Below are 12,314 nucleotides of genomic sequence, written 5' to 3'. Positions count from 1 at the left end.
TGCGGTCCTTTGTGGTGGAAAGTACTTGTTCAAGAAGGCCTTGGAGACATCATTCCAAGTTCTAAATGAATCGGGCTCACAACTCTTCAACCATTCCTTAGCACTCCCCCTCAAGGAATAAGGAAAGAGTCTAAGGCGGATGGCATCCTCCGACACTCCATTTGCTTTGAACATGTCACAACTATCCAAGAATTCATTAAGATGTTCATTGGGGTTTTCGGTGGATCCCCCTCCGAATTGGTTTCCTTGGACTAGTTGCAACAAAGTAGCCTTCACATCAAAGTTATTGGCTTGAATAGGTGGCTTGACAATACTTGGGTTCACCACCTTCTTCGGAGCCAAATTATCTCTCATAGGAACCGCGACCATTGTTGTACCTTCCGGATTTTCAAATAGATTCTTAAAAACCACTACACACTCAAGTGACTATATTAGCAAGATAGATGGCACACCAAGGTGTGCAAAAGTGACAATAACTTAGTCTAAACTAGAACAAAACAATTAATATCATGCCAATGCTCCCCGGCAACGGCGCCATTTTGATAGCGGGGTTTTGTCGCACTCCCCCGATCAAACAAATAACTCAACTAATGTAGTAGGGTAGTCGAGGTCGAATCCACAGAGAGCAAGAGTGATTACTAATTGTCTAAATTCTTATGCTTAGCTAAGTCGGAGATATTTGGATGAGGCTTAAAACTAAACAACTAAACTAAATGAAATGAAATGCAATTTAACAAAAGATGATAAATGAGCAAGAGAGAAATAAATTGTAAATCAAATGAATAAAAGGCCTAGAACTCGGTTCTCCCACAACAATTCGTAATTCCACATTCTAATTCCCTAGACTAATCACTCGGGTAGACAAGTAAGGAGGAGATGGCTCTAATTCGCCTAAGACCCCCCTCTCGGGTTCGAAGTAGGACACTAGCACTACCCACCAACCCCCCTCTCGGGTTCGAAGGTCGGAATCCTTAACTCAACACCCAACAACCCCAAAAATGTGCACTTTTCCAAGGAGGTCAAGAAATCGGTCAAGGTCATTAAGTACTCATCGTATTCCGGGTCATCCCACTCCCTCTCTCGAGGGTCGATTTCAAACGCTAGTCTAGAGGTACCCTCCCTTAGTTCTCCCTTTCGGTCTCAACCAAGGTTAGCGATAAGGACAAATTAGGCACCGATTTACAACCTAACCAACTCTCGTTGGTGGACAAGGGTTACAAGTCGACACTACCCAAAATCGATCCATAAGTCAAGTCAATCCTCTAAACTACCCTCACCAATTTCCCCAAATAATTAGCCTTTATGAGATTCAATTAGTGAAATTACTCATATTGGGTCAAACCGAGTCCTAGTGGAAGACTACTCACTAATCATGTTTCTTAAGACAAAGGAGATAATAAAGATGGATTCATTAATCATGAACATGGTGGGAGAATAAATTCTACTACTAATCATGTAATTAATCAACAAAACTATGAGGAAAGACAAATTAATCTAAGATGGAAAGAGATTAATGCAAAAAGACACAAACTTTAACAATAGCAACTCAAAGATTAAATCTTTGAGAGCAACAACAATGAAAAACAAAGAAAAGATAAGCAAGAGAGAGATTAGATCAATTAAACAACAAGAAATAGTATTCTAACATGAACAACTAAACAAGAATTAAGAGAAAAACAAAATGTAAACAAATGAAATAAGGAAGAGAAATTATACCACTTAATTGCAAAAGGTGGAAACTTGGATTGGAAGAATGAAAGGATTCTTTAATTCCCCAAATACAACCCAAAATTACTAATTGTAAACTAATGAAAAGGGAAGAACTTGAATGAACAAAAGAAGAATTAAACTTATAATTAAAGAAAGATAACAACTTTTTATTGAATGAAAATAAGAGAAGAAATATGAGGGTTTTACAATATTGAGAGAGAATAAGATGAACTAGTCTAATTTAATTCTAAGGTAAAGTAATTGGGTGGTAATGTCTAGTAAGGGTCCTGTTTGTAAGGTGTTGAGGTGTGTCTTTATATACTACTCCTAGTATTTAATCTAATAATAATAATACTAATATTAATAATAACATTAATAATAATAATAATAATAATAATAATATTAATAACTCTAATCTCACTCAACACACACCCAACCACGATACATGAGTCAAAACAAAACAAAACAAAGGGGAAAGGGGATTAATCGTAGCAATGGGATGTCCCAGCCGGGTGCCCGGCGGTCGGTGATGGCACCGGCTGGGAGGTTCCTGGAAAACAATTAAATTTTGCATGTATTCCCAGCCGGGATGAGGGGCGGCGGTCGGGTTGCCGGCTGGCAATGCAAATTTGATGTAATTGAGTTGTGAGCCGGTTGAGCGGCTGACGGGTGCCCGGCTGGGGATGCACTTGTTGCAGATTGGTGTGAATGAGGGATGACGGAGTCATGATTAACAATGGCGGTGGTGATGTCGATGACGATTTAAATGGTGTCGGGTTGCAGCTATGGTGGTGGAGAATGAATTGATGGTTGTGACTGAATGGGGATGGCAGGTGGATTGTTGTCGGATTTCTGGGTTGAATTCCGAGCTCGGAATCGTTGTTGCTTATTAGCGCATAAATGGTGGTGGAGTATGGTGATGGTAATTGCCATTGTTGACGATGGCTGAATTGCAGTGAAGGTGAGTGACAATGGTGATGCAGGTGGTGTTTGATTATGGAGGAGGGTATGCTCGAATCTGGGTTGACAAAGGCGAGAAGGAGCAAGAGATGATTGATGATATTCGGGTTAAATGGTAAGTTTATAAGAAAATGGAGATGAATGGTGATGGCGGGTTGATCATGATGTTGTTGTTGCTTGATTGGTGATGAATGCAGGGGAAGAATTATGGTGAAATGAGTGACTGATGATGGTGGTCTGATTTGGTGGTGAATGAAGGACGCGACAATGGTGATTGGTAATGGGGGTGATAAGGTGACAAGTCAATGGTTGACTTGTGATTTTGCTTTGTTTACTTCCCATTTTCATCCTTTGACTCCGTCTTGAATCGTCTCAATTCCGTTTCAAATTACTCTCCCTTGAATCTCCGTTCTATTATAATGCCTCGCCTACAAATTATAAACAATAAAATAATATTAATACTAATACTAATGTTATTGAAAACGCGAGTAATGATTAAATATAACTAATATGACTAATAATTATAAATTAGTAAACTAATAGAAATGCGAGTATTATAATAAAAATACGATTAAATATTAAATATGACTAAGACACCTAATTATTGTAAACTAGTTAATAAGTGAGCTTTTTAACCGTATAAGCACACAAAATCGAGTAGAAATACTATTTATCAATATTGTAAATGCGGGGTAAAAAGTGACTAAAATACTATTTATCAAACCTTAGAATTAAATTAGACTAGTTCATCTTATTCTCTCTCAATATTGTAAAACCCTCATATTTCTTCTCTTATTTTCATTCAATAAAAAGTTGTTATCTTTCTTTAATTATAAGTTTAATTCTTCTTTTGTTCATTCAAGTTCTTCCCTTTTCATTAGTTTACAATTAGTAATTTTGGGTTGTATTTGGAGAATTGAAGAATCCTTCCATATTTCAATCCAAGTTCCTTTCTTTGCTATTGAGTGGGTATAATTTCTCTTCCTAATTTCATTTGTTTACATTTGTTTTTCTTTCAAGTTTAATCTTAATTGTTTATGTTAGATTGTTGTTATTCTCTCTCTTGTTCATCTTTTCTCTTCTCACCATTGTTCTTTACAAGATTGAATCTTTGATTTCTCATGTTAAAGATTGAGTCTTTGTGTTTATTGCGTTAAAACTTGTGCCTTTAAGTTTAATCTTCATTGTCTCTTGAATTAAATTGTCTTTCCTTGTAATTTGAGTTGGGTATTTGCATGATTAGTAATAGCGTGCACTTTTCCAAGGAGGTCAAGAAATCGGTCAAGGTCATTAAGCCCCCATCGTATTCCGGGTCATCCCACTCCCTCTCTCGAGGGTCGATTTCAAACGCTAGTCTAGAGGTACCCTCCCTTAGTTCTCCCTTTCGGTCTCAACCAAGGTTAGCGATAAGGACAAATTCCGGGTACCCGATTTACAACCTAACCAACTCTCGTTGGTGGACAAGGGTTACAAGTCGACACTACCCAAAATCGATCCATAAGTCAAGTCAATCCTCTAAACTACCCTCACCAATTTCCCCAAATAATTAGCCTTTATGAGATTCAATTAGTGAAATTACTCATATTGGGTCAAACCGAGTCCTAGTGGAAGACTACTCACTAATCATGTTTCTTAAGACAAAGGAGATAATAAAGATGGATTCATTAATCATGAACATGGTGGGAGAATAAATTCTACTACTAATCATGTAATTAATCAACAAAACTATGAGGAAAGACAAATTAATCTAAGATGGAAAGAGATTAATGCAAAAAGACACAAACTTTAACAATAGCAACTCAAAGATTCAATCTTTGAGAGCAACAACAATGGAAAAACAAAGAAAAGATGAACAAGAGAGAGATTAGCATCAATTAAACAACAAGAAATAGTATTCTAACATGAACAACTAAACAAGAATTAAGAGAAAAACAAAATGTAAACAAATGAAATAAGGAAGAGAAATTATACCACTTAATTGCAAAAGGTGGAAACTTGGATTGGAAGAATGAAAGGATTCTTTAATTCCCCAAATACACCCCAAAATTACTAATTGTAAACTAATGAAAAGAGAAGAACTTGAATGAACAAAAGATGAATTAAACTAATAATTAAAGAAAGAAAGATAACAACTTTTTATTGAATGAAAATAAGAGAGGAAAAATGAGGGTTTCAATATCGAGAGAATAAGATGAAGCATTTAACTACCAATTTTAAGGTAAAGTGTGTAATGTGGTAGTTGAGGTAATGTAAAGTAATGGTTCTTTTATACTAAACTAATCTAATAATAATATTAATAATAATCATAATAATGGTCATAATACTAATAATAATCCTAATAAATACCACTAGCCTCCTAAAACACATCTCGACATTCCCAAAAGCAAAACAAACAAAACCCCTTGAAAATGGTGAAACGACGGATTAAAACGCAGCAATTGATGTCCCAGCCGGGCGGCCGGCCGCCGGGCTTGACACCGGCTGGGAATCTCCTGGAAACTTCAATAAATTTTGATGTGCTCTCAGCCGGTGGTGATGTCGACGGCCGGTGGACCGTCTGAGAGAACATTTGACGCGAGAATGTGTTGCGAGCCGGGTAGGCGGCAGACGGGTAGCCGGCTGGGAATACAATTATAATATTAAGTTGAATGCTGCTGTCGGATTCCTTATTCAGCTGCTAGATTCGTTGCCGCCATGGATGTTGATGGACTGAGCTCAGGCGCGCAACAATGGTGATGGTGAATGGAATGACGAAGGTGGAGGGAGTTGTTAATGGTGGTAATTGGGTTTGTGGTTATGGAGTCGGGTTGCAGCTATGGTGGTGGAGGTGGAGGAGCGCAGAGGAGATGGTGAAGCTGTACGGTTGTTGCTTGTTGTTGCGGTGATTGCAGGTTGAAGGAGAAGAGTAGTATTGGTGGTTTGTGAAGTAGCAGGGGAGGTGTTAATGGTGGTATGTTAATGGAGGGTGAAGGTTGATGGTGAATGGTTGAATTTGGAGGAGCTTGGTAATTGAGGTAGGGGATGGTGGTCGAATCTGGGTTGAGAAATACTCGGGTTTCGATTCCGAGTTTGCGCATGATGGATGGTAGCTGAATAGTTGATGATGATGGTAGCTTTGTTTGGTGATATGAATGAATGAATGAATTGCCATTGTTAATGGAGGTTGTTGGAAAATTGGGTAAAGAACGAAGGAGCAGGGGATTTGTTTTAATTGTTTGGGTTTTCAAGGTTTGGTTTGACTTTGACTTGGCTATTGTTGCATCATTTGCTTTACATGATTACTCAACCCGCCTTAATTCCGTCTCAACTCGATTTGCTCTTTACTTTCCGCCTCATCTACAAATTGGATTAACAAAATAATAATAATATCATATAAAAGCACGACTAACTATTAAATATAACTAATACGACTAATTATTATAAATTAGTAAATAAATGAGCTAACTAAACAATTAAGCACACAAAATCGACTCGGAATAAGGTATAAATGCGGGGCAAAAAGTGACTAAAATGCTATTCATCAGTCAGTTCAATAATCATATCTCCATATGCATTATTTATATTATAACTTAATGAATGAGATCCATTAATACTCATCTTATGAGTACTGTTATCAATATATTGGTCTATCCGGATTATCACAGTCTCATTCTGATAATCACACGACCAAGAAAACTTTTAGACTAATCTCTATAATACTCGATTCTCATTATCATAATATTCATTATGATGTCAAGTATACCAGTTTAATCAAGGACTTATCATCGTATTAATACCTTAATAAGATAATAAGAAAAAACTATCTAATTATTAATCTCCATTAATAATTACATCATATGAAATACGTTCAAAAAATGTTACATAACTAACGATTGCTCTGGGGCACAATTCTAACAACCACCACTTTTATTCCTGTCGCGCTACTACCTCTACTGCCTTAGTGCCATTGACCCAAGAATCTTCAAGGCATTAATCGGCTAGCAAAATAGAAAAAAAATGGCGGCAACAACGGCCGGCGGCGCCAATCACCAAATATAGACTTCGATTTTAAAGGTACAATATTTTTCTGAAAACTTAGGACTCTAATTTTGGCAGCTAATTTGCATTAACTCAAGTATTCAAGTCTTAGATAATAAAAGTTTTGTGTTTTAAAGTGAAAACTAGGGGATTTTAAATTAACTGTTTTAACACATCTTTGTTTTATATTCTCAATTTGATAAATATTGGATCTAACTTTAATACTTGCGGTTTTAATTTGAAAACATCATAATTTGTTATGGTAACCAAATATTATTGTAACTTATAGACTTGGAATTCTACTATTTTATTTTGTGAAATCGCATTTTTAGGTTGATGACTACCAATTTTAATTTGAAAACATAAAGAGCTTTGCTTGATTATTAGAAAGTAGAAATTGGAGTTCAAGAATATTTTAGTTTTAAAACTTAATGTTTTATGTTAAGAACTCACACGTACTAACTTAAAACTAACAATGGACAGCGCGGCGTGGAGTATGGTCACCACGATCGAGAAGTTTGTATTTGGGCGTGGAGAACGATCACCATATTCGCTAGTTTCGTATTTGGAAAGGCACTAGTCACCATTTAGATTAGGATCAGGCGGTTGGATTTTTTATATTTTTTTTAAAATGCATTACATTTTGGGCTTTTAGTTAGAATGGGCTTGTCTTATACTATAAGACCGTCCTATACAACAATTTAGACACAAAATTGGCTTATTAACTCGAGATCGGCTAGGTAAAAGCTCAGTTAAAGTTTGGGTCGGCTCGAGATCTTAACGAGTAAAGCCGAATAAACGTTGACTCGACTCGAAAAGCTCGCGAGCGGCTCGAACTTATGTGATTAGTTAAGATATTGCTCATATTTTATAAAAATATTTATGATGGTTATATCTTTGTATCAAACATATCATCCATCACTGATTTACCAAATATTTTTACAAATAATCTTTGAGGCTTCTTATTGAAAGTATTGGAATAAAAAAATATCAAAAAAAATGAACAGTTATATGTAGGCTCGATTTGAGTTCGAGTTTGGCTCGAGATCGCGCTAAAACTCGCAAGCTTGATAACGAGGCTAATATTTTCAAGCTCGGGTAAGCTCAAGATGAGATCGGCTCGAGTTTGAGTTTTGGTTCTTGTGCACAAGTCAAGCAAGACCAAGCTCGGGCTCGGGCTCGGCTCGGCTCGTTAACGGTCCTATTAGTATTACCCCTGTATTAAAGTACAATGCGAGTACTGAGTACTTTAATTAAAAATAACCTTATCAGAAAAGATATATTCGATTTTAAATGATCCTATCTATATATGATACAATTTTAACCTAAACCGTATCGGATAAACGGAAATTTGTACTCCCTCTATCCCGGTCATTTGTTGTGCCTTTTCATTTTGGATTGTCTTAGTCAATTGTTGTACTTTCTATTTTAGAATTGTATTTGATGAACAATTTGGTTATTCATACTCAATTTCATCCACATGTCATTTATTAATTGACTCTTTCGTCTTTTGCTTAGTCTTTGTGCCAAAATCAAAGGACAACAAATGACCGGAACGGATGAAGTATATCATAGCATATACAAGTAGATAAGAAATTTTATCGCATATTTTTGTTCACCCTAGTGTACTTACTAGATACTTGCAACAAATAAATGTATGACTAAATTAAAAATTACTCTCTTTTAAATTCCTGTTTTTTAAAATTACTCTCTTATAAGTATAATTTTTTCCTAAAATTAGTTTCTTAATATGCACTTTTATCAAATATTACTTCAAAATTCCAATTTAGGTGAATTATTATATCTATTTTTGAATTTATTTTCCATTGTTATACGTTTTAAAGTATAAATTGGCTAAGACACAAACGAAATAAGTTCATAAAATGACGGAATAAGTAACTTAAGTTGGTGTTTTCAAGCAATTTTTGGTAAAAGTGCATTTTAAGTGAATACTTTTAGGAAAAAATTATATAAGGAAGTAATTTTTAAAAACTGGATTTTAAAAGGGAGTAATTTTAATTTACTTTAAATGTATTGCGTTGTTTACAAAGCTACTTACAATAAAAAAAATGGATTGCTTCGTTGATTACGAAGCCAAGGCCCAGCCAGTCTGTCAAAAGACACAAAATTGGCTTATCATAATGAGACGAGGCAATTCGAGATTGGCTTGGTCAAAGCTTAATAAAAGTTTGGCTCGAGCTCAGATCAGCTTGAGAACTTAACGAGTGAAGTCGAGAAAATGTTGGCTCGACTCTAAAAACTCGCGAGACACTCAAACTTGTGTTTAGTTAAGATATTGCTCATATTTTATAAAAATATTTTATGATGATTATATCTTTGTATCACTAATTTGCCAAATATTCTTACAGATAATTTTTGAGGTTTGTTATTGAAAATATTGGATGAAAAAAATATCAAAAAATTACTCGTAACAATTTTATATAGGCTCGATGTGAGGTCACGTTTGGCTCGAGCTCGAGCTAAGGCTCGCAAGCTTGATAACTAGCACAATATTTTCAGGCTCGGGTAAACTCGAGATCGCCTCGAGCTCGAGTTTATAGTTCTTGGGCAAAAGGCAAGCAAAGCCAAGCTCGGGTTCGATTCGGCTCATTAACACCCCTACTAGTACCCCTGTGTATTATAGTATAGCGTGAGTACTTTAATTTCGTTTAAATAGATGCCATGTTTAGCCTTCCCTCACCTAACATTTCCTACAAATCAAAAAAATAAATCTAGCAGAGGCCAGAGTGTATATTAATCGAAATGGTAAAGTGCCATTTTTATTTAGTCTTAATATAATGCATGCGCGTTAGTTGTCTTAACCGTTCTGCGAAGTGTCGCCAAATTAGCTTTTCCCCCCATCGATGCATATTCTATTTCAGTAGCCCAGGTGCTATTATCCACTACTGACATACCTCACTCAATTTAATAACTCTACGAAATCAACCAAACAAAATTGCCTCTAATCTGGCCAGACAAAGCATCATTGAATTGAAATGGCAGCCAAAGTTGAGGTAGATGTGAAAACCATATCAACCGAAATAATAAAGCCATCTTCACCAACGCCTTGTCATCTTAAATCCTTCACACTTTCCCTTGTTGATCAAATTCACCCTCCCTACTACTCAATCATGCTTCTTTTCTATCCCAAACTTATAGACTCACCACCTGGCGTACCGGACATTGATCTCCTCAAATCTTCGCTAAGCGAAACCCTCTCCAAATTCTACCCTTTCGCTGGTCGATTCAAGGATATCTTCACAGTGTCCTGCAACGACCAAGGGATACCTTTTATTGAAACCCGTGTTGAATGTGTTCTTTCCGACTTCCTTACCTCTTCAAACAAAGTCGATCATTTGCACAAGCTTATGCCGCCTAAGGAGTACACCGCTGAAAAGGCGTTACCCGAGTTAGTCCCATTAGCAATCCAAGTCAATGTATTCTCCTGTGGTGGGGTTGTGATCGGGTGCTATAAACTTCACAAGCTTCTTCTTGACGGGACATCTCTTGTAGTCTTTCTTAAGCATTGGGCTGCTGTAGCAAAAACTAGAGGGTGCAATAGTGGCACAATTGTTACAGTTGAACCCGACTTTGACGCTGTTTTCTCGGCCTTCCCTCCTCGTCCTACATTGGGTTGGATGCCGTTCAATGCCAATTCTTACGAACACCAAACATTGGTTGAGCAATATGAAGGCATAAATGTTGTGGCCAAGAGTTTCGTGTTCACTAAACAGGCCATAACCGAGCTCAGGACTAGCGCCGCAAGTGTAGAGGTCCCCAAGCCGACTAGGGTTGAGGCCTTAGCGGGGTTCGTTTGGGAACACTGCATGGCGGCAGGGTCTGCTGCTGGGGCCATGCCTTTGGGTCCGGACCCCTCGGTCATGTCATTCTTAATAAACATGCGACCGAGACTTCAACCCCCGCTTCCAAGCGTGTCCATGGGCAATCTCATTACACTTACCTCAGCTCGAGCCAATGAGACGATGGGGCTACCGGATTTGGTCAAGAGTATTCACGGAGCTGTGTTAAATATTAATGACAGAATTGATTCTTATCAAGGAGGTCAAAATGTTGAGGCATTAGCAGCGGATCTTGCGTCACCAATTGCGTGGTACAAACCGGGTATCTACGGACTCAGTAGTTGGTGTCAATTCGGGTTGGATGAGGTGGATTTCGGGTTTGGGAAGCCTAAATGGGCGTCTCCTACTGATGGAATTCACTATCCTTTGTCGAGGAATTTTATCTACTTAGTCAATGATACAAAGGGTGATGGAATTGAAGCATGGTTGTTCTTGGAAGAGATGGAGATGAAAATTCTAGAGTCTAACAAGAACTTCCTTTCTTACGCTTACCCCAACTAAAAGCCCCGCCTTTCCATTCCATTCCATATTCAATCCAATATCCCTTAAAGACGGATTACGCTTCGTCTTAAACTGAAAACGGAGTAATGTGACCCATTTACAATAAAATGCAACCTGTTTTTTTTGATAAAAAGTTAAGAACAATTTTCTAAGCTATAACATTTCGTCGTTAAAATGACAATATTTGCCCGTCTACAACTATAGACAAAAAGTGATCGTCTACAATGAGAGCTTGCGTATTCAATATATACTGCATAAGAGAGACAAGTTTGGTTCCTTAGTCGTTTTAATCGAGTCTTGATTTGAAATCTCTTCTTCAGCAATTCAAGGTCAAGCTTTGTGATTAATTTGAGAGAGTTTTCATTTCCAAGTTTGTAAGCTAAACTTTAAGTTCAAGCTAACTTCATTGTTTGAGGCCCTCAAAATTCATTTTAGAGTCTGGCTTGTGCAAATAATTTAGTTCTTCATTGTTTCTTGCACAATAACTATTTTCTTTCACATTTGTTATTACTCCCTCCGTCCCGGTCTTTGTTGCCCTTTTCCATTTTGGAATGTCTCAGTTAATTGTTATTCTTACTATTTTAGGAATGCATTTATTTGATGAGCAATTTAATCATTTACACTCAATTTGTTACACTTGTTATCTAATACTCCCTCCTATTCTACAAAAACTTCCCTCTTTCCTTTTTCATCTATTCACAATTAGGGATGTCATTTGGGCGGGGCGGTGGTGGATATAGGCTCCCCCGTACCCGTATCCACCAAGAAAAACTCGTACCCATCCTCGCCCCACCTCCCGTGGCGGGTACAAGGTTTCAAAACCATCCTCGCCCCAACGGGTGAAAATATAAAACCGTACCCGCCCCGCTTACCCATTAACCTGCTACACTATAATTTATTCGATAATTTTTTTTCGCAAAAGTTGATTTAATCGCTATTACTTTCTATTTTTTTTTGTATTTATCTTTATAAGTTTAGTTTTTCATAAAAAAAGTTGGTAAAAAACTTTATAAAATAGCTATTATTAACATTATATCTTAGTTATATTAAATATAAGATTCAAAAAATTGTCATAATCATACAAATTTTTTTTAATGATTGGCGGGTATGAGGCGGGTAAAATGCAAAATCCATCCCCGCCCCATTACTCATGGCGGGTACAATTTCCGTACCCGTACCCGCCCCACCACCCGTCAAAGCACTGCCCATCCCCGCCTTAACTGAGGCGGATGCGGGGCGGTACCCACTTGTACCCGCCCCGCTGAC

General features: G+C 37.2%; 1 protein-coding gene across 1 annotated transcript; it reads left to right on the top strand.

Annotated features, from left to right (window-relative positions):
* The first annotated feature begins 9,683 nt into the window (after nt 1-9,683).
* LOC141614405 (stemmadenine O-acetyltransferase-like) lies at nt 9,684-11,048 on the top strand. Its single transcript, XM_074433150.1, has one exon. The coding sequence runs from the start codon at nt 9,684-9,686 to the stop codon at nt 11,046-11,048; it is 1,365 nt and encodes a 454-aa protein (XP_074289251.1).
* Nucleotides 11,049-12,314: the final 1,266 nt, after the last annotated feature.

Source organism: Silene latifolia, chromosome 11 (assembly GCF_048544455.1).
Source record: "Silene latifolia isolate original U9 population chromosome 11, ASM4854445v1, whole genome shotgun sequence".
Classification (NCBI taxonomy): domain Eukaryota; kingdom Viridiplantae; phylum Streptophyta; class Magnoliopsida; order Caryophyllales; family Caryophyllaceae; genus Silene; species Silene latifolia.
This window is presented reverse-complemented; position numbering and strand designations above follow the sequence as displayed.